Below are 23107 nucleotides of genomic sequence, written 5' to 3'. Positions count from 1 at the left end.
TACGTTTAAGTCTTTAAGCCATTTTGAGTTTATTTTTGTGTACGGTGAGAGGGTGTGTTTTAAATTTATTGATTTACATGCAGCTGTCCAACTTTCCCAGCACCACTTGCCGAAGAGACTTTTTCCCATGGTATATTCTTGCCTTTTTCGTCAAAAATTAATAGACTATCGGTGTGTACCGTCCATACCAACACATACACTCACACACAGGCACCTCAGTGTAACTAAATTCACCGTGTGTACCAGCACAGACCACACAAACACGCACTCACACATGGCTCACTGTGACTCAGTGAACCGCCTATACCAGCACACACACACACACCCTTCTAAGTGTGACTCAATGCTCAGCGTATACCGGCACACATAACACACACACAATACTGTGACTCATGCAGACATTGAACCAAATATACACACACACACACACACACAGCTCATTGTGACTCTATGTACAGTCCATACCAGCACACACACACACACACAGCACACCTCACTGTAACTCAATGCTCAGACTGTATCAGCCCCCCCCTGAACATACGGCATAGTCTGACTCAATGCTCAGTCTATACCAACACACACACAAGCACACACCAGTGACTCAATGCAAATCCCATACCAGCACACACACGCACACAGACACATCTAAATGTGACTCCATGCTCAGCCTGTACAAGCACACACACACACATTGTGACTCATGCAGACCCTACACCACCAAATACACACACACAAACACACGCACGCACGGCTCCCTGTGGCTCAGTGTACAGCATATACCAGCACACACACACAAAGACTCACATGCACGGCTCAGTGTGACTCAATGCACAGTCCCTACCAGCACATACACACAGCTCACTGTGGCTCAGTGCTGAGATTATACCATCACACTCACACATACACACACATAGGGCCCACTGGGAGTCAATGCAGTCTGTAGCAGCACACACACACACCTCAGTTACTCAATGCAAAGCCCGTACCAGCACACACACACACGGCTGACTGTGACTCAGTGCACAGCATATGCCAGGCCACACACACACAAACAGAAATACACACGGCTCACTGTGACTCAATGCCCAGCCTATACCAGCCCACACTCCCAGACACACACAGGCAGACACACGGCTCACTGTGACTCAATGCACAGCCTACACTACACACACACAAATAACACACAGCTCACTGTGATTCAATGCTTAGCCTATACCAGCAGATACACATGCACGGCTCAGTCTGACACAGTGCACAGCCTGTACCAGCACACACACACACCACACAGCTCACTGTGACTCGATGCTCAGGTTATACCAGCACACAAACACAGACACACACACCCTACTGTGATTCAGTGCACACCCACACCACTACACACACACACACACACACACACACACACCCCTCCGGGGTTGTTGTTTTAATGGGAAATGCAGAAAACACACACTCAGGATGCCTGGGCTTTCAGGGTACAGCCACAGGGCAGTACAGCTGACAGGTTAACGATGGAGTCAGTGTCTCCTGCGTCCCTGTGCCTGAGACTGGCTCAGCGTGTGCAGTGCAGCTGGCCCTGAAGAAGCAAAACGTTGAGCATCTCCTTCCATGGGTCGTGGAGTGCGGCACAAGGGTCACTGGCTCCCAGAAGCACCATCCCAGCAGCAGCCTAAGGTGCGTTTCCATTGCCCCCTGTGTGATGAATTCCTTGACCATATCAGAACTCACATAAGACAAGCAGAGTATCCTGGTAGAAGGCAAGCATAAAATGTGGGAGGCATTTGTGCACTTTTTAAAAATCTGTGATTTGGGTCAATTTTTTTCTTGTTCTAAATACAAATTCACTCTCCTAATTTTGAGTAATGCTTGTTAAGAAAAATCCCTCCCTCTTGGGGCTTCCCTGGTGGTGCAGTGGTTAAGGATCTGCCTGCCGATGCAGGGCTCACGGGTTGATCCCTGGTCCGGGAAGATCCCACATGCCACGGAGCAACTAAGCCCGTGAGCCACAATACTGAGCCTGTGCTCTAGAGTCTGCGAGCCACGACTACTGAAGCCTGCGCACCTAGAGCCCGTGCTCCACAATAAGAGAAGCCACTGCAATGAGAAGCCCGCGCACTGCAACGAAGAGTAGCCCCCCTCGCCAGAAGTAGAGAAAGCCCGTGCACAGCAACGAAGATCCAACACAGCCCAAAATGAATGAATTAATTTAAAAAAAAAGAAAGAATCCACCTGCCAAAGCAGGGGACACGCATTCAAGCTGTGGTCTGGGAAGATCCCACATGCCGCGGAGCAACTAAGCCCATGTGCCACAACTACTGAGCCTGCACTGTAGAGCCCGCGAGCCACACCTACTGAGCCCGCATGCCGCAAGTACTGAAACCCACGCACCTAGAGCCCGCAACAAAAGTAGCCAGTGCAATGAGAAGCCCGCGCACCACAACGAAGAGTAGCCCCTGCTCGCCACAACTAGAGAAAGCCCGATGCAGCCAAAAATAAATAAATTTGTTAAAAACAAAAGAATCCCTCCCTCTCAATTGGCTAACCTTCGGGTCCCACCAACCTGCTGCACAGCAGAAGCGTTTCTAATCAGCCAACCAGGAGCAACTGCCGTGTGCTGGGTGGTTCCGACAGATGCGTTTGGATGCAGGGAAGGCACTTCCTCCAGGTCCAGAATACAGTGATGGCAGCAGAAGTGTGGGCGCTTCCACTGGCACCCCTCTGATCCAGGCACTGGTCCTGAGCACATTACCACATCAGCTCAGTTGCTCTCACAACAGCTCTCCTCCAACTACAGAGGAGGAAGCTGAGGCTGGAGAGGCTGGCGCTTGCTCACAGCCATCCGCCCGAAGTGACAGAGCTGGCTTTGCTCCAGGAACTTGGCTTCGGGTCCTGGACGATTTCGTGCTCTTCGGTATCGGGCCCTGGTGTGGGAGGTGTGGTCCATCAACGGCCCCAACTCCTCACAGCTCCCTGTAGCCACACTCTGCCACGGGACTTACGGTTCCTTCCACGAAAGGGGTAGAGCACATGCCGCACCCTCTGACTTTGGGTTTGGCTGCAGCCCTTGCTTTGGCAATGGAAGGTTAGCAGGTGCACTCTAACCAGAGACAGGAGAAGCACCGCTGGGACTGGGCTTGTTCTCTTATGCATCTGCCACTGACCTGCCCAGGCCAAACTCCTGGTGCCAGGAGGAACATGACAGGCACGTGGAGCAGAGCCTGATCTCCAATTTCATGAGCTAACGGAATACGTCTCACTGGACCCTGCTGCGACTTTACAGTGCTTGTTACGCAGCACTGCTGTGGCAGGCACTGACTTATACAACCTGTGTCTGTGACATTTTCCTGACTGCAAATTGACTGCCCTTTACTAGACTGGCAGAAATAGTCACATACACACATACATAGAATTAATCCCACCATTTATCAGTGGTTGAAGAATCTAATATACGGTAAGGATATTGCAATTCTTAAAAAAAAAAAAAGATGTAAATCAAAGACATGCTCGGTTCACGGGAGGACACCATTTATTTTGTGAACGTCAAGCAGAATGATCTGTTGAGACGTAAGTGAAAGTATTGAGCGTGAAATCTGTACGCATCTTCCGAAGGCGCAACGCCCCTGACTGGAATCTCACTATACAGAGCATTCCACAGCTGAGCTATGACCAAGGGTGAGCTATCAGCCACCACCGAAGAATGCCAAGGGCAAAACATTAGCACCAGATTGTCTTTATATGCAATAACATAACTATATACAAAGTTATGTACATTGACTCACTGCAATCTGTGGGTCCCCACTAACCAGACATTGAAGAGGCAAACGGGAACGTTGTGATTCTATGTGCTTCGTTAAAAGGACAGTAGAGCACTATATATTGCTATGTAGAAGAGAAAGGGCTCAAAAGACACCAAAAAGCTGGATACAGACACAAATTCTATTTTCACATTTTACAGACATATCATCAAAATGATCACAATACTGTATCTGAAGGGAAAGAATCACAGGTAAAAGCTTTGTGACAATTAAAAACACTGAAATCACCGTGGTTGTCTCCCCGAAGGAGGAAGCAGGGGCAGTGTGTGTGTGGGGGGGGGGTGTCCATGGACAGCCAGCTTTACCTTTCCTGACGTGATCAGTTTTCACAGCAAGTGACCCACACCACGTGGCAAGGACACTTCGTTGGCAGAAGAGGGATTTTTCAAGTCAGGAATAGCTTAATTGAATAGGAGTAAAAACTTGAAAAGGCATTTCTCTTTGGCGTCGGTGGGCTGCCAAAGGAGTGTTTATTTTGCCAGCATCAGGGACGCCTGCCAGGCCGGCCCCCTCTACGGGTGCACGGAGATCACTGCGGCAGCCCGGGAGTCCAGTCTCCCCTCTGGCTGGCGAAGTATGGCCTAGTTAGTGTCCTTTAAGACATTTGCGTGCGTCTGTTTGGTAAGGCAGCAGCCACTGCTGACAGAGGGACATCTCCCCCCGCCGCTGGAAAACTTCTTTTATAGGAGTAAGAGGAATAAGGAGTAAAACGATCTCACAGGTCAAACCAAAGTCTGCACATGACCTCGACGTGAAGTTATCCTAGGGCTTCTCCCGCCATTAACCACACATTTCAACAGATGAGCACTGTGACGAAACTCACCACTCCACAGTGATCAGATTAAAAAGAAGTACGTGAGAACCACGCCACTGGTGGCTAAAACATCGATTCACGTGCTTACTCGCCATGCATATATCCTCTTTGGTGAAGTGTCTGTTTCAGTCTTTTGCCCACCTTTTAATCGGGCTGTTTGTTTTCTTACTGTTAAGTTTGAGCGTTCTTATACATTCTGGATACAAACGGTTTGTCACATACATGATTTGCAAGTTATTTTCTCCTAGCCTGTGATCTGTCCAGTGGAAAATGACAGCTTGACAGTTTTCTTTAGTGAATAGACTCTTTACCATCTCCCATCTCACAATTTCAACCACTAAAAAAGGGTACTAGGAGCTGTACACTGTGTGGCAGAAAACGATTGGGTCTAGGAGTTCTGTGGTCCACCGGGACCTCTGAGAAACCAGAGCAACGGTTCTTAAACGGTATGTGGCCCTTACGGCACGGTAACAAATAGAGGCAAAAAGAGAGAAATTGCCAATTGTAATTAAGGATCATACACACGCAAAATAAATGTTCTGGGGAGAGAGTAAGTTAAGAAATATCTCGTCGGCCTTAAGCAAAAAAACACCTAGCAAGCACATTTACCGGACACGCTTTTAGCCAAGTAATTTCTCTTTGCAGGAAAATACCATTTGAACCGTGACGTCAGCCGAGAAGTCCTAAAACCGTGTGTCTGCTTTGCGTGTGTTTTAAAGCGCGAACGCTATTTAAGTGGCAATTTTAGTGAGTGAACCCAACATGTACGCTCTTCTTTTCACAGTTGGTTTTTAACCACATGGAAAACCATTCACCTTTGCAGAGTGTTACTAAAGTATCATCCTGATTTTTGCTGGGCCGCAGATCATCCTTATAGGACAGACACAACGAACGCTCAACACTTCTGGGCCAACAGGAGAAGCCGGCAGCCGCCACCTCCCGTGACCCACCGGAGAGGTCGTGTGCCAGGCTTTGCCCGACACGCGCTCATTGCCTCCTGAGAGGAGGAAGGGGTGCAGCGTGGGGAGACGGAAGGGCAGACCCGAGCCGGCAAGGACCACGTGCGTGCACCTCGGGACCAGAGCTCAGTCCGTACTCGGGAACTCACCGTTCACCGGGCGCCACGTGGGGTTGCTTCCAGGCCAAGGGTGACGGGGAGCCACTCTGCTCAGCAGGGAACTAAGACATCAACCAATCATCCCAAACGCGCCCACGGAAATTATTGCTTTTCTAACGGCCATTTGGTTCTGGGAGGGATTCTCTCTCCAGGACCTAAGTCCAGGCTGGGGTTTTCATCTGCCTCCTGTTGCGTGCCCCGCCGGGGAGGCGTCGGGCCGCAGGCCCCTCATTTGCCTCTGTCGGGCGGAAGGCTGTCCAGCAGGCACTTGAGCTGCTCTTCGCCCAGGTGGATCTTGTCCTCCAGCTCGCGCTGCTCGATGAGGAGGGCCGATTTCATCCTCACGAAGTGTGCGTAGTCGGCCAGGCTGTCCTGGCTGAGGTAGCTGGCCAGGATGTCGGACACGATGCCCTCCCGGCGGTCCAGGTTCTCCTTCAACTCCTTGGCGTCCTCGTGCTGCTGGATCAGGACCCGCTGCTTCTCGAGCAGGGATTGCTGGAGAGACAGAGAGAGACGAGCCTGCTGGGGACTAGGCAGTGGCGGTGGTGGGGGGGGCCGGGGGGGGGAACGGTGTCCGGCAGCTCTTTTGGGGGCTGGTCCAGTGGAGACCCTGACGCCACCCGAGTTAGGGACCCGCGCAGAAGCACCTGGGGCGTGGGCAGGAGGCACCTCGCGGAGCAGAGGCCCCAGCGCCAGCTCCCCCGTTGGCGCTCTTGGGCCGCTGCCACCTCCACTTGCTCCTGTCTCCGTGAAAGGCCGTGAGGAACACGGGAGCCATCCAGGCACAAAATGCTCCAGGACCGGGAGATGCTCAGGAAGAGCAAAGGGCTGAGGCAGCCGGTGTGCGTCCAAGGCCTTTCCCTGCCAATACCGTGGCCAAACGGACACAAGGCGCAGGTTCTAAAGAGATTCCAGGGCAGGACTGCTAGACCCTTCTGGCAGACGGAGCTGCAGCCCGGGAGCAAAGCTGTAGCTGAGGCCGTGAGAGGGGGCGGTGGGGCGGGGGGAGAGACCGCGCCTGTCGGGGAGGTGCCCTCTCTCCTTCCGAGGGTCCCACCCTGGGTCACACAGACGCCCCCGTTTCCAGAACGCAGCACTCACAGTCGCTGTCTGCCCACAGGGCGCGCCCCCACTTCCCCTGCCCTCTCTAACTTTAATGAAAACTGAGGGGGGGAGAGGCGAACGCGGTAGATGTCTGCAAGTGCCGGCTGGCAGAACCCACGGACGCCCTGTCCTCGGTGCAAGTTTCTGACACCACCACCTTGCAGCTTGGACATTCTACCCACGGCCACGCATGAGCATCCCGGGTGCGCGAGTGCTCTGCAGAGCGCCGATCCACAGAAAGAGCTCAGAAAAGGTGAGCTGCTATTAAACGGAGGCTGACAGCAGAAGCTGCTCCTGGGGTGAGGCTTCCGGGAAGTGCCCCCGACTGCACAACCTTTCGGGGTCACCTGTTCCGGGGGACACCTTGAGCTTCAGGTGCTTGTGAAACAAAGACAATGTATTTTCACGGCAAGAGGCAAGGTATAAGGCCAATTCATGCCAACCAAAAGGGAAACAGACCTCAACTGACGCGAGAAATGCGGTTCGGGCCACTAAGGTCAGCTGGGCTCCCTGGCAACTAGAAGCTGCTGATGGGAGGGAGGGATTCACGTGTCTGCATCTGCCCACGTGCTCATTTTCTACCTGGGAAGACAGGGGAAGCCGCCTACAGCCTGAGGCCACATCTTTTCACTCGTTAGCGTGCCTGTCTCTGCAAACCGCAGCTTTCCCAAGCCCTGGCTGCCGGACCCGGAGATGTTCATCTGGCACTGGCCACACGGGAGGCTAGCCCACTGTGCTGCCCCTGGACGTGGTGACTGAGCACTCCTTTGGGTCCACGAAGGTGACGCTGCATCAGCCACACACAGCCACGGGGGAGAGCGCCTGTCTGCTTCTCCTCCCTCCCACGGCCCCCCTAGGGATGCAGTTAGGAGCTATGCAGCCAGGTCCCCAGGAGGACCACGGTCCCCGGTGTGTGACTGCTTCTACTTCCTCCAATTCTAAGTAAGGCTTGGTCAGTCCCAAGCAAGGGGAGATAAGGATGAGCTGAGCTGCAAAGATATTACTATTTTTCATTTAATCGATCCTTGAGAGTTTACTATTTCAATTACAAGTAAGTCTCTCTTTCCCATTCATGTTATTTCCCTAAGTTCTTTCAGATAAACTGGGCAAAGACGGCAAGAGCAGCAAAATGGAATGCGAACGTAACCCAAGGGGATCGGGGTCCAAAGCCCGTTACTTTTTCGACCCTTATGCAATACGTTCCGTGATTGATAGTCACTAACGACTTGGCTAAGCACAAAAGATCATGGGCTCAAAGCCACGCGCTTTGTAAGATCTTTCTGTGTAACCTGAAACCACTCTCACCTGGAGTCCAGGGGGAGGGGTGCCTTTTCTGCTCCCCTTGTAGAGAAGCTAAGGTGCCTTATTAATGATGAAGATGATCATTTTGAAGGCCTATTATGTGGAAAGAAGCAAACTAGATGTGCTCCTGCTACCTGACCTACGAAGTAGTAAAGCCTGTAGGGTAGATGGTGTCTTGCATGTGCAAAGAGCAGACACGCAGACCCACTAAGAAATGTCCCAAGTTGCACTGCTGTGGAGGGAGGAGGAAAGCAGAGCAGCTGTTAGACTCATTCTAGACCCTGCCGGCCCTCTTGTGAAGTCCCAGCAACCACATCACCATCAAACGGCACTGTCACTGGGGGCCGAGGACTCGTCAGGCAGCGGGGGAGCTCCACTTACCCACTTACCTGCGGTGGGGAAAGGTTACTAGGAAGAGACCGACACTAGCAGCGGTCGTGGGACTATACGAGAAGAGGTCCACTCTCCCAGACGCGCGCCGCTTCGCCTCCACCCCCCACCCCACCCCCCACCCCCGCTACAAGGACGGAGCGAGCAAGCCCTGGGCGTTCAACCGGCGTCTTGCGCTATGAGGAGGACAGGTGGCCGCGGCGGCTGAAAGAGGCTTCCCAGCGGTCTGCTCCACCCCCCACAGGAAAGCGACACCCCGCCCCGCCTTCCAGGTCAGCCCTGGCCATAGTTACCCGATCGCCAGGAGCAGTGCCGTCGTCCAGATTGTTGAGGGCGTTTTCCACGCGGGCCAGGCGGCCGGACAGCGACAGCAGGAGGTTCACCACCTTGTCCAGGTCCCCGATGAACATGCGGAACTTGTCGAACTCGTTGGGCTTGCAGACGGCCTTGGCCAGGGCCTCCACCTCGTCGCCCAGCGCGCTGTTGGCCTGCATGTCCTCCCGCAGGCTCTGCCGCGCCTGCCGCAGCACCTGCAGCTTGCGACCGATGCTCTCGATGAGCTCCTGCTGTGGGCACAGGGCAGGGGACGCGGTCAGGGCCGCCTTGCGGCACCCCCTCACCCATCCCGGATCTGCGGGCCACTCAGCTCAGCCGGGCGGCAGCTTGTTTGGCATCAGTAAATAACAGGGGGACTTCCCCGGGGGCGCAGTGGTTGGGAATCCGCCTACCAATGCAGGGGGCACGGGTTCGAGCCCTGGTCCGGGAAGATCCCCCATGCCGTGGAGCAACTAAGCCCGTGCGCCACAACTACTGAGCCTGCGCTCTAGAGCCCGCAAGCCACAACTACTGAAGCCCAAGTGCTGCAACTACTGAGGCCCGCGCGCCCAGAGCCCGTGCTCCACAACGAGAAGCCACCGCAATGAGAAGCCCGCGCGCCGCAACTAGAGAAACCCGCGTGCAGCAACGAAGACCCAACGCAGCCATAACTAACTAACTGGGGATGTTTAAGACTAGGGGAAGGATAAGGCCTTCCTGTTCAATCACTGGCGTTTGATTTAGAAACGGAACAGAACAAACCTATTCTCATCCTGTGACTGTCCTATCAGACTATGCAGGAGTGGGACCCCTGGGGCTACTCACGGTAAACCTCGTTTCAGCCTGTATCTTTGCAAGGATTCTCCGGGCCTCTGTGATACCCTGTGCTTCCTTCTTTGTTTTTTGCTTTTGTTTTTTCTGGCCGCGCTGTGCGGCTTGTGGGATCTTAGTTCCCCGACCAGGGATCACACCCAGGCCCTCAGCAGTGAAAGCGCCGAGTCCTCACCCCTGGACCGCCGGGGAAGTCCCTGCGCTTCCTTCTTTGGCAGTTCCCAATTGGAAGACTTACATGCACACAAGTTATTGAGTCTGGTACTGAACGTCTGGTACTGAACTCCGTGATTAAAACGTGTCTTCCATGTAGAATGAGCAATAAAAATTAAGACAAATGAAGGATGTCAATGAACTTAGGCAAGTCTTTCACAATAATAAAGTACTGATCTCCATTTGACCAAAATGTAAATAAATGACTTCTTTAAACGTCATGAAATATACAGGCTGCAACGTTTACCGTCCCGCCTCTTTTCTCGGGTGCTGTTCTGTGGCATTGAGGCATGCACGGCGCTGTGGGCTAGCAGCGCCACCCATCTCCACATCCTCTCCATCCTCCGAAACGGAAACTCCGAGCATTCAGTACGAGCTCCCCATTCCCCCCTCCTGCCAGCTCTCGAAATGACGAATTTTTACAGAGCAAAAATGACACGTACAAAGGACCTTTTAATCGGTCACCATCCTGAAGTGAAGCGGCACCATGTGGTCCGAGTTGAGGGGCAGAGAAAGCAGATTATCGGTCTCGTGGGTCATCACATTTGAGAAAAATTACAAGGACCGCTCAGAAGGGGTCCAGCAGGGAAGCCTTCCCCAGAAAAACCCTGTTCCCATGACTACGGACGTGCTTCTGCTGTTAAACCCACGCATGGCGGATGCCAACCGGCGGCCCGCCCTGACACAGTGAGCGGTGAAGGGCCAACGGCGAGAAGCAAAGTCCCCCGTTGTCCTTTTCGGAACCCTGCTGCCACCCGCCCTGCACGAGTCCGCCAACCTCGTGTCGACGGACACGGCAGGTTACGTGGGGTTTAGGAGGCCAACGCATCCCTGTGCTAGCCTGAGGCTGGGGTGATGAAAACGGAGGCAGTGCTCTGCTGCCCGCACCCAAATGAGGATTAAACAATTAGTTGGAATGTTAAGTCCGATTAGGATTTTTAAACTCAGTCTGTTGCTCCACAGTGAGTAACACTATTTTATGTACAACAGACCCATGAAAATGGTCCGAGCCGTCCACCGCCCCCCGCCGCCCCGTCCTGGGGCAGTTTCCAAACTCTGGCCCCAGACGGAGTCCGCAGGGCTCGGCAGGGAGAAGGCTCAGTCTCGTGAAACCCTCCAGGATGGTGTCCAGAGCTAAGCAGGGAGCAGTTGCCCCGACCTCCAGGGCTAACATGAAGATGGGTGAAATCCCCGGAGGCTCAGCCCGCTGCTTGGCATGCAGTAGGCGCCTGTCCACAGCCGCTGCCGGCAAGACTGCAAGTGTGCATGAGAAGCTGCTCCGAGCTCACCGCTACCGTTCGGTAGACACTGCCCCATCCCAGGGACTATTTGGGCAGGAGGGAAAAAAAAAAAAATCAAACCACCTCGGGAGACCCGCTGAAGCGCTGGAGGCACCCTACACTTCGTATGCCTGATACGGGTGATCTGTGTCTCAGGACGATGCTTCCAAAGAGGGTCTCCATGCAGCGTTTTTCCTATCAAGCGAGCCATCAAGTCCTCCCAAGCGCACCTGCACGGCCCTCCCTTCTCCTCGTCCCGTGCACACTTCGTAAGCGCGTGACACCGTAGATATGAGGGCACTGGAAAGGCAGCAGAGGCAGCGCAGCCAGGAGAACAGGACTACTGGGTCAGCGACAGCACTGACCTAGCGCTTAAAGCATTTCCTGCTTGGGGTGAAAGTGCCCGACATACGCTTACTGAACCAAAAACATCAGTTGACTTAGGAATTTAATCCTGGTGGGGTGATGGGCAGGGGGCAAGCTCACAGTCTCATGTCAATCCCAAAGCCGGCATCTCGTGCCCCCAAAGAAATCGGAAGAGGCCCCAGACAGATGAAAGGAGCGGTACCAAGGCTGCTGCTTCCCAAATTCAGTACATCATGAGAAACAAAGGCACAGTGTAAAGAACATAGTTCTTTGCATCTAGGGTGTGGACGGAATTAAAACTGTCCAAACTGGATGTTTTTTCTAGGTGTATGAGAATAACAACACTTTGTTTTTTTAAATTCATTATTTTTAAGAACGTGGAAAACACAACCAGAAGAAAGCAAATGGTACCCTGTGCCAGACACAGGGCCTCTAAAATCCCAGGACCAAAACTCTTAGTTTTCATTTCCTTTTTGAATTAAAAAAAGGCTATCACTTCCTAAATTGAAAGTCACTTTCTCTTACACAAGGGTCAGGGTATTTCTTCTGGAATGGGTTTGTGTATCATATTTGAAACCAATCAATGGCATTTTTTAAACAACTAACAATACGAGGAGGTATTAAACATTATCCTTTGCAAGGGCCTTGTCAAAGCAAATTGGTATTTTTTATGAAAGCCCCTTCCAAGATGCTAAGTGTACGGAAAAATGCACCAAATGCTGGTTCCCTCCTTCTTCTCCTGGTGCTGACTACGCATGCTCAAAGCCCCTGGAATTAAACCAACAGCACATGCTATCCTCTGAAACTGACTGCCTTGGGCAATTCCTTTCTCCCTTTATGCTAAATCCTTCCTAAAAAAAAAACCAGGTAATCACACCTAGATGTCACAAGTCTGGCCCGTTGACATGCCATGAAGATCTGAAGCTCGTACAGTAGTGAAGACATCGGCACTGATAGCAATAATTATGTCCCTACCGTGACCTCATGGTTACACGCTATTTCACCTCTGACCTCCTCTCTAATCCTCCCCCTTCCTTGTCCACACAGCTCCAGCTATTGGTCGCTGCTGCTTCCCCCATGTGTCACAAAACTCCCACCCCAGGGCCTTTGCACTTGCTGCCCAAACCCCACTCCCCCAGACCCTCCCCAGATCAACCAGACATTCGCTCACATCACTCCAGGTCTCTGTTCATCATCCGCTCATCAGAGCCTTCTCTACAATCATACTCCTTTACCTCTCTCTATTCCTTCATGCTGCTTTAGTTTTCTGACCACCCGACCTACTCCATTAAGGGTTGGCAAACTTTTTCTATGAACGGCCAAACAGTAAATCTTTTAGACTTCAGGGACCACACAGCCACTGTTGCAACTACTCAACACTGCTGGTGTAGCGTGAAAGCTACCAGAGACCATATGTAAATGAACGAGTGTGGCCGTGTTGCAATAAAACTGTATTTACAAGAGCAGGTGGGGGGCAGGGATTGGCCCACGGGGCCCTGTTTGTTTTTTTATATTTGTTTTTATGTTGGCTATCCATCTCCTCTGTGAGCACACAAGTGCCTTCAGGGAAATAAAGACTGACTCCAGTCTGTTTTGTCTACTGCTGTATCCCCAAGTGCCTGGGTGAGTTTTTGGAGTTGAACAGATGATGCTTTTTGGTTAACAACGCACTTCACAATATACTGTTGAATTTAATTAACATCATCGGATCACAGATGATCACAGATATTTGAAACGGATAGTCAAAGAGGACATGTGCCTTGCGGAAGGTCATACAATTAAGCCCTCTGGATTTAACTGGGGTAGAAGAGACATATCAGTTGACCTTAAAATGAGAGAGACTGGTGGCCACCTAGCTAATTTGACACTGGATCTCATTACAAAGAGATGGCAAAGAGACCCTGGCAGAGAGGCCCAATTTTAGAACAGAAGACTCACCCACAAAGGGCTTAATACACAGGCCCAAATGTCAGCGTCCCACATAGAAGCCCAACACCAACGGCGCTCGGCGCAGGGCCCAGGGTCGGGGTGGAGCCGGGTGCCGCCCCCGGCCGGCCTGCCTGCCAGCCAGCCGGCGCGTTCTCGTTTGGAATTGCAGCTCCCCTACCTTCTTCACCGACAGGTCGTGGTCGGCGTCACTCCCTGAATCCTCTTCGGCTTCTTGCTGGTCCTGCAGGTCTTTCATCTTAATCAGCAGCTCCGCCTTGGGGGCCGATGTGCTGTAGTAGGTGGAGTTGGTGGCCAGGGACACGGCCGCCGGCACACTCAGCTCCTCCTTCCTGGGTAACAAAACATCAGAACACCCGTTAGCTCTGAGCGTACACACAGATGTGCCCGCGAGTCCCACAGCCTGGGCTGTGACCGGCAAATGGTGGTGCTAACGGAAAGGCACCAGCTAGAGAGATGAGACAGCAAGAGTGGGGAAGGAGTAGGTTGTGAGGTCAGAACTAAAACACCCCGCCAGGTGGTGCTCGAAGGCTCGCCCCGGAGGGAGGAGAGTGCAGATGGTATCCACCGGGAGCCCGAGGTCCATGGGGAGAGGTCTGCCGCTATCCGTAGGCGTGGCCGCACGCCCAAGGTCACCGGGCACCTTTCTACCAGCAGCCGCATTTGCTGCCTCTTGCTACGGCCTGACTTCCTGTCTGCCAGGTACTCCCGCCTACCGTCAGTCAACGATGCTTATGGAGACCATGTACAGAAACAGGAGAGATGTGAGCAGATACACCTTTGTGGGCAGGTGACTGAAGGACGGGCTGGAAAGCGCTCTTTACGGAACCTATTGCAGCAAGTTCACTCCCTCAGTTAAATAAGCAACAACAGAAAACCTCTTTCATAAACACATACACTAAGAAGTAGTCTCAACTTTCACCCCTCTTGTGACAAGTTTCTCAGCTTCCGTACTAGTGACACTTGGGGCCGGACCATTCTTTGATGGGGGGCCGTCCCGTGCAGTGCAGAGCCGCAAGCAGCATCCCTGGTCTCCACCCACTAGATGCCGGGGCACCTCTCCCAGTGGTGGCAACCAAGTGTATCGCGACATTGCCAACTGTCCCGTGGCGGGAGACAACAGCCTCCGGCTGAGAACCACCGCCTCGTGAGAAGAAGCCCCGTGGGCATCTCCGGAAACGTGTATTTTCACATCTTTGCCAGGACCTGACGTCATCATCCCCAGAATGGGCTTTTAATTTCGGGAGGGTGACAAAAGAGCCCCAGAGTGCTAATAAGCACTTATGGAAATCTGTCCCCAAAGAGCAGTCACGAAAACAGACAAACAGATACACTCCCTCGCCCTTGTAAGCCTAAGAGGCACCGGGCAAAACCACATCCAGCCAGGGGGCAGAACCCAGGGCGGCGTCTACTCACTTCTCGTCTGTGGTTCTGGGAGAGGGGATTTTGGGGAGCAGCTTCCTCCGCTGCTGAGCTTCCTCCAAGAGGTGCTCGTCTTTGGGGAAGATGCCCTCCATAAGGTCCATGGTGGTTTTGATCTTCACGCTGGGGTCCAGGATATCCGCCAGGGACTTATCCTTGCCCGCGATCTCGCGGGCCAGCTCCTCCGACTTGAGGTCTTCGGCAGTCCTCTCTTTGGCCTTCACGTAGCTGAGCGTGGGCGTGGAGGCCCGGCTGTCCTTGGCCGTGGGCACCGGGGTGCCAGGGGGCTGGGGCTCGGCGCCCTGGCGGCTGTACAGGCAGAAGCGGGAGTAGGACTGCTCGGACGTGCTAAGCGTCTTGATCTGGTCCCGCTCGAGCCCGCTGGGCAGCACGGGTAGCTCCGGGACGCGGGCCAGGCCCTGGCGGCTCTCCTTCTCGGGCTGGCTTTCCGAGTGCACGATCTTGATGGGCACCATCTTCACCGTGGTGTTGTTGTCCATCACCCGCTCGATTCTGCAAAGAGAAGGGCCGTCTGTTAAAGACACGCTGTACGCCCAGGCACAGACCAGAATTAGAAATTGGATGAGAAATCGGCTGGTTTCCGCATCCCCTTACAGCCTGACTCAAAGGCCTGCAGCGGCCCCAGGGGAGAAGCCTTCATGGTCACACGTCCCAGGATGGGGAGACCAGGTTGAGGAGTGCCTGCCACCCCTACCTTGATCTCCTAAGCCTCCTGGGCGTGTAGGTGTCTCTCCGTTTTCCAACGGTCACCTGCACGCCTGAAGGCACATCCGTGGGCCTACTGACAGAAGGGCAGTGTGATGCTCATTTGTTTTTAGGTCAATGGCAGAGCCAACGGTAAGAAGCCTGCTCAGTGAGATTTTCTTTTGCAAGGGAGCCCTGCAACAGACAGGCGTGTTTCACAGAATTAGCGCCGGTGCGTCAGCCAGCGTCTCTCACAGCTGGGTGCCTGCGTGGTCCTCGCGGTGGCCGGAGGACGCCTTTAGAACAAGCAGCCGTGTTCTGAGCAGACGCTGAGCGCCGCCCGGTCCTGGTCCCGGTTGGAAGCGTCCTTGGACCCTCGTGCGCCCCGGGTCTCACCCCACCTGCCTGCCACTGCCCCACGCTTCGAGCTGCCCTCCACACGGCATTTCATACCAGACAGATAAGAATCCAGCAGCGAACATGGGACACGCTGCTCCTGCGCTATCTTGGAAATGACTCATGCAGGCGTCCTTTTAAAAAAAAATAAAATAAAAAAAGTTTGTCGGTGAAAGCGGGGGAGGCACCTCGAGCAGCCACATGGAAGAGAAAACGGAAAGGAACGGCCTGGTCGAGGCAATGGGGCTGCGTCAGGGGCCACCCGAAAGCCGGCTGGTGCCGGGGATCCCCCGGACCAGGGCCGCTGGGACACAAATCCATTTCAAATACCCTTGAAGGACAAATTGGAGAAAGAGAGCCATCTGCTGGTAGCCAGGAGGGAAGGCAAAAGACAGGCCAAAATCATACAACCAACACCCCGACTTGTTCCTAACTCAGCGTAAAACCACTTCTATGATCCGAATGGACGTAATCTTATGGTGCACAAGGGGCATAACACAACACATTACGGTTCTTTCCTTGTTCCTAAGGGTGGGGCACGCAGGCTACAATGAAATAACTTTATTTTCTTCTCTCCTCCAGCAGAAACCACTGAGAGCAGAGGTGTTTGTTTATTAATCTAGGTGGTCATATATAGTCCCTGTCGTGCCTTCTTAGTGAATAAATTTCAAAAGGCTGTCACTCCGGGCATAATACTGCTGAGACATGCTGAACTTCCGAAGGAAAGTTCTGGCATCTTATCGAAGCAAGGACACACAAACAAGAACCCCTCTTCATTCCATTCCTTGCATTCCATGCGTAGAGACCCTCAACTCCTGTTAGGGACTTCAAAGTCAGCCTGTATTTGCATCTCCCCCGGCCCGATTCGTGGGGAAACTTAATTTCCAGCGAAGGAAGACACGAGGTAAAAACAAAAACAAATCCTCCGCAGGCTGTCCTATACTTTCCAACAAAGCATCTCTTCCTGGTCATTTCCAAGCACAAATGATCTCTCCTCTTGAAACCTAGGCAGACTTTCACATTTAAGAAGTCTGATGAACTTCTACCTCAAAGTGAAGACAAAACACAGTGGACAAGACCTTACCGCAGCCAGACCGCATCCGTTCCTCATGGTAAGCCGGACCAGGAGGGATGGAGGATGCGGGCTGTGCCAGGCCTGGCCCCCTCTCCGTGCAGCGGCTCCTCTCAGAGCGCGGGCTCCGTCCAGGTGAGCCGCCGGCCGCCCACAGGGGCCCAGCCCCCCACAGCAAGCAGTCCAACCTGCTGTGCTCACACACCCAGTCCCGAGGGAGCCCTCAGCCCACATGCCACCCTGGGTCTGATAAACCACAACCCCCACAAGGAGATTCTCCAACCACAAGATGCCCGAGGTGACCGCAAGACTGTCCGAACGACCCCGAAGCAGCCCCCCAGCTCCATGCTCACACACGCTCCCAAACCCAGAAACCGGCCCCAGGAAATCTCCTGGGAACACTGCTGGGCGCAATGAAATCTCTCATTTTCACTCGCCCGTGCTGCTGGGCATTGTCTCCATGTTGTTGTAAACCAGCAAAACCCTCAAAATTTTAGAAGTTTTTTTCATAGTAAGCTTCCTGGCTTTGCAACAGGAGTTGAGGTATTTTTATTCGGAGTGAATGACTCTGAAATTCCCCACAGGGTGGGAAGGCTGCACTTTCTGCATCCGCGGCCTGGCACGAGGGAGGGCTCTGGACCTGCCTGCTGAATTCGGGAAGGCGTGTCTCAGGGACACAGGAGCTGCTCTGCACCCCGGCTGGTTCCCCAGCAGAGGTAACTGGAGGGAGGGACAGATGAACGTGGAGGGAGGTGAGGGGGGCGGGTAGTGCTCAAGAAATCAGTCAGCACACGTGCAGACAAGCAGAGAGTCTCTGAGCTGTGCCCAAACACCAGGCAGCTTGCGAGGCCCCGGCCACTGTGTTGCGCTCGCTGCCCGTTGGTGGCTGATGGTGGGTATGGAGCCGGCCAGCGCTCGTGTGGAGCGCCGGCCTCTGGTTCGCAGTGTATGCCACGGGCATGCCACTCTCTCAGGCCCACGCTAACCGGTAACACCCGCTCTGGGGACGGGGACACCGAACTCAGTACAGTATGAGCCACTTCCTCGGCAGGAAGTTCGTGGGTGGCGTGGCTACCGTCTGCTGCACTGTGCTCCCTGAGGGGACACGTACCGAGTTAGCTCTGCACGCTGACCAGAACCGGGTGCTCTACGAGGGCTGGCACAGCAAGGGACGAGACAGCCTTCGCTGTCCCAAATGACACACTGGATGGGAACAGAGCGGACGCCTGAAGACACCGGCACTCAGTATCGTCAACAAGTACCGCCACGGGTTGTTGAAATCCCTCTCACATAAAAGACAGGGCAAGAAAACCCACACTCGCTCAGGACAAGAAAAAATGAAAACCACTTCCCACCTCCTGAAGTCTACAGACGTGGTGAGCACTGAGCAAACACGTGGCCCTGTTTCTCCGCAAAGCCGTGGAGCCCGCTGTGCCCAAACCAGCTCCCGAGGCCCGAGGGGCCCGGTCACCTTCCCTACAGCGGTACCAACACACTCCACCAACCACACAAACTACTTCCTCGCTTCTCCTCCCTTTCAGGACTGAACAACATTGCCAACAGAAAGGATCTCTAAGTGACACCTGCATTCTGAACGATGCAGAACAGTGCCGGCCCGCAGGCGCAGCCGCATCTGGCCATGCCACGCACGGAGACCCAGGACGCTATCGGTACTGTTTCCTCTCCGTCAAGTTATCTTAAGGGTTAAAAAAAAAAAACAAAGTTCAAGACTCTACAGCGGGGAGATCCAGGAGAACTTTCCATGATGATGAAGTCAGCCATCATCTGGGCTGTCCAGGGTGGTAGCCACTAGCCCCAGAGGGCGCAACTGGGCAACAGGTTTCATTTCATTCTCATTAACTTATATCGCTATGGCCACGTGCGACTGGTAGCTACTATATCAGACGGTACTGACATGCAGGGCCAGCGAATTCTTTGCTGGGGGGCCGTCCTGGGCACTGTAGGATACTAAGCGGCACCCCTGGCCTCCGCCCAACAGATGCCAGGAGCCGAGGAACAAGCCCCACGCCCAACAGCTGTGACGCCCAAAACGTCTGCAGACACGGCCCAGTGTCCTCCTGGGGGCCGCAATGCCACCCCCCCGGCTGAGAACCAGTGCTCTAGAGAATGAGAAGAAAATTCCCCCCCTTCTATTTCTCATTTCTTGACTGGTCCCTGCCTGACAGCATTCACCAGTGGCTCAGTGGGCACAACCGACAATCCCATGCCGGTGACCCTGAGAACAGCACCATGGGATGGGATCGAGTTTTCCTCTGCTTTAATAAAAGGTAAACACCACCTCAGCCTTTTCATATAAAAAGAACTAGAAAAAAAGGCATGTGGAAATACTGGACATCACGAAAAACACCGAATTTGCTTGAAAGTCTCATGCTTAGGTTAAACTTGATTACAAACAGAACTCAGCTGGGAAAACCAGCCCCGCTGTGCAGAAGCCTGTAGGTAACGCAGCTATCAACCTGTCGGGCTTGGGAACAGGACCAGGGGACAGTCTACTCCCTCCTTTACCTCCCTCACCCCCTGTGGGGCAGGAAAGCCCCCAGCAAGTTAACAGTCCAGCTGACCACTCGAGTGGTGGGTTCTCCCCCATGTCAGCCCCCAGGACCCACTGAAACTCCAGGACGGGGAGCCGGGAGCAAGGCGGCAGTGGTTCACCACCCAGGAAAGGAGCGCTGAAAGCCTCCCACGGTGGAAGGGGGCCGGCAGAGGGGAAGAAGGCCTCAGGCCGCCGTCCAGAGACAGTACCTGGTGGAATTATCATCCTGGACGAGCAGCGGGGGTTTGTCCGTCAGCTTCTGCGGCGCGAACTGAGGCGACGGGGAGCGCGAGGTCTCCATGGCGGAGGTCTGCAAGGGCCGGAACTTGGAAAGGAGCGGCGCCTCCCGCCGGGGCCAGCCTGCGCGCTCGTCTACATGCTGCCCGGCCGGCTCCCCCGCAGCCCGCGGGCCATCTGCCGCGGGCCGGGCGGCGCTCGGCTTCTCCGCCGAGGCGCCGGGGCTGCAGCGGGCGAGGGCCGGACGGTCCGAGCACGAGCACACCTCCGGGGCCAGGGGGCGGGGCCTGCCGGGCGCGCCCAGGTGAGCAGCCGCAGGTACGCCCGCCAAGGGCCTGGGCTCACGCCTGGGCGGCGGCGGCCTCTGTGGGGTGGGCCTCCGGGAGAGCGGGGCAGCGCTCAGGGGCCGGGGGTCCTGCCCCCGGGCGTGCGGGGCGGCAGGCCGGTCCGCGGGCGCGCGTTCCTCCGGGTATCTGTAATCGCAAGGAAGGGTCCCCGCCCGGCCACGGCCCTCCGGGGGCACCTCCGGAGCTTCCCGGGAGCCAGCTGGTTCAGAGACCTGGGACGGCTGCTGGGGGTCCCGCTGCGCTCCCGGACTGTCTTCTGCACATGGGGCATCTGCTTGTCTAGGGGAGAAAGGAAGAAAAATGAGCCAGCGGTTCCAGTTAACATCTCCCCAAACAGGACTACACCCACGTCTCCATAACCTCCTTCAGTCATGTTAAGGAATTCAATCCACATACGTTTGCCTGCGCCTGTCCCCGCTGCGATTCCTAACACAAGGCATCAACGCCAAACACACACTGGACATTCGCCAGTACGCTGGCGTGTCATACCACAGGACAGGAGGTACGCACGTTACAGACACACGTGTACACACAGACTGCAATTTGGGGGCAAAATGTAATTCACACAAACATTTAAAAAAACAATGTGTGTAGAAATCCTCAAACTGTGATATTCAGAAATGTTTACTTCATGTTGCAACAATATTTTCATGTGGTTTATTTCGGGAAATTACCATATACAAAGGGACGGAACTTTCTAAGACGGGCAGCAAGTAAACTGATAAACTTTAAAATCAGTAGTCTGTCATTAAATAGAAGAAAAACAGAGGCTTCGTTTTGGAAGCTGCAGTGCGACACTGATCTTTCCATACTCATCCATTTCCACATCCGTATCCATTTCTCTCTTTCCCTGAAACGTACTTACATGCGCGCATGCGCGCACGCACACACACACCTGCAAAACACATGCAGGCATGCTTCACGTGCACGTATAGCTGTGCCGAAGCTAAAACTCGTGGGCGTTATGATAACCATCAAACTCGCAACAAGTCAGCCGGCCACGCCTTTGCTGCTTTCGCTGACACACTTTCTTCCCACCTGACTGAATAATGAAATGAGCCTCTGACTGACCTTTCCGTTCACAGGAAGAGCTGTTCTCCGTTAAGACACCCTCAGAGCTGTTAAAGGAGACCCTAAAAAGGGCAGCAATCAGACACCCAGTAGGTAGAGCACAAGTGCCAGTAAGAGATGTAACCTACTGCGAAACAAGTGGGATAGAAGACCTCGTCCCCACACACCCTGGCAACCCCTTGCGGCCCTGGACACGATACCAGGCCTGGGCATTACAGATGTCCCAACCCCATCCAGGCAGCTGTTCTCAGAGTCAACTGCTCGTTGCATGTCTCTCTTGCTATGTCCTCAGGAGAAAGGTCCCTTCCAGGTTCAATGGCTGGTCGAGAGTAGACCATGGACCAACCCCAACTCCCCTCCCTTCGCCCATCAGCCAGCTGGGGCCACACTCCTCACTGGCACTACCTCCAGCCCAGAGACAGCAGCTGCAAGGGCTCAGCATCTGCAAGAGGACAGAAGAGAGCCAGACCTGCTTGGACCCTAAAAGGGGCAGGTTTGTTCTCTGCTTCCAAATTAAGACAATATTAACCCAGCTCGGGGAAGTTAGGTGTTGTTTATTTTTTTAATCTGTACTGGGCACACATTGATGAAAGAAATGCTAACTTATTGAGGTCTGGGGAAGTCATTCCGGCTTACACATAAGGTAACTTGAATTTTATGCTAACTTAAACAGCCTGTTTGTGGCCTAGCAAACATACACTGTACATCTGCATTAATTATTAAAGAAAAGGGCGCACTGACCACAAGTAAAGAACGTCCATGTTAAAAATAAAGACTAAATGCTTCTGTTCCCGGAAAGTCCATGCGGGCGCTCCTTCAATGCTAAGACTCCCTTTCCCAGGTGCCAGGGCCACACTGACTCGCTGTGTACGTGCTGGTCTGTTTTGAAACTGTGAAGCAATGTATTCCCGACTTGTTTAACGTTCTTTGTTTTTGACAAGACATAAAGCTGTGCCGAACGCCATGCTTCTTGGGAGCAGTTCCTCAGACTACTCTGGGAAGCAGGCTTCTCTGGGCTGTAGTCCTCAGTTTGGCTCAGATAAAACTCTTTTCTATTCCTGTTACAGATTGTTTTTCGATTATTTTCGTTGACAACATTAAACTAGAAGTTATCAAAATAACCCAAACAATGTAATGGATGGTTTAGAGAACAATACACAGCAGCTGTCTGGTTACAAAAGACAGAATGGCATTTAGACGTCATCAAATGGACAACAGTGGGAGAAGTGTGACTCACAGCTCAGATGCCCTGTCACACACTACTTCATCTGGCCTGCCGCGGAAAAGCAAACCTCGTGCCTCCCTTCCATTGAAACCATAGTGCCTCTTAAGACAGTAAAACCTAATTTATGACAATTCATGAACGCCTCCCCAGTCTTTCACTTCAAAGAGTTGAGGAACACTTGAACTTTTTTGCTTATAAAACTCTTGAACTCTAGCATCCACAGACCCACACGAAAGCACCTGGTACCTATTAAATGAATAGCCACCACCTCATTAAAACGGAGAATTAGATCAGCTACAATTTACTGCTAAAATCTAAGTGTCTTGGGCCATCTGGGTTCATATTTAATATGTTAATTTAAAAGGAACTCTAGGGACTTCCCTGGTGGTGCAGTGGTTAAGAATCCGGCTGCCAATGCAGGGGACACGGGCTCAAGCCCTGGTCCGGTTAGATCCCATATGCCGCGGAGCAGCTAAGCCCCTGTGCCACAACTACTGAAGTCCGCATGCCTAGAGCCCGTGCTCCACAACAAGAGAAGCCACGGCAATGAGAAGCCCGCACACTGCAACCAAGAGTAGCCCCCCCCC

General features: G+C 53.5%; 1 protein-coding gene across 3 annotated transcripts in view; it reads right to left on the bottom strand.

The window, feature by feature from the left end:
- Nucleotides 1-3513: 3513 nt before the first annotated feature.
- Nucleotides 3514-23107, bottom strand: part of SHROOM2 (shroom family member 2) — a 135925-nt gene continuing 116331 nt past the window's right edge. For 2 of the 3 annotated variants that reach the window (XM_079910391.1, XM_079910393.1), the window contains 5 exons: nucleotides 19850-20503; nucleotides 14908-15426; nucleotides 13652-13823; nucleotides 8833-9105; nucleotides 3514-6238 (listed from right to left, as the gene is read on the bottom strand). In XM_079910391.1, the coding sequence (XP_079766517.1) occupies nucleotides 5972-6238; nucleotides 8833-9105; nucleotides 13652-13823; nucleotides 14908-15426; nucleotides 19850-20503 (1885 nt within the window). In that variant the 3' untranslated portion in view covers nucleotides 3514-5971. The remainder of the gene's footprint in view (nucleotides 6239-8832; nucleotides 9106-13651; nucleotides 13824-14907; nucleotides 15427-19849; nucleotides 20504-23107) is intronic. The other variant, XM_079910392.1, reaches the window with a different exon arrangement.

This window comes from Stenella coeruleoalba, assembly GCF_951394435.1.
Source record: "Stenella coeruleoalba genome assembly, chromosome: X".
Taxonomy (NCBI): domain Eukaryota; kingdom Metazoa; phylum Chordata; class Mammalia; order Artiodactyla; family Delphinidae; genus Stenella; species Stenella coeruleoalba.
Note: the sequence above shows the minus strand (reverse complement) of the source record. Positions and strands in the feature narration are given on the sequence as shown.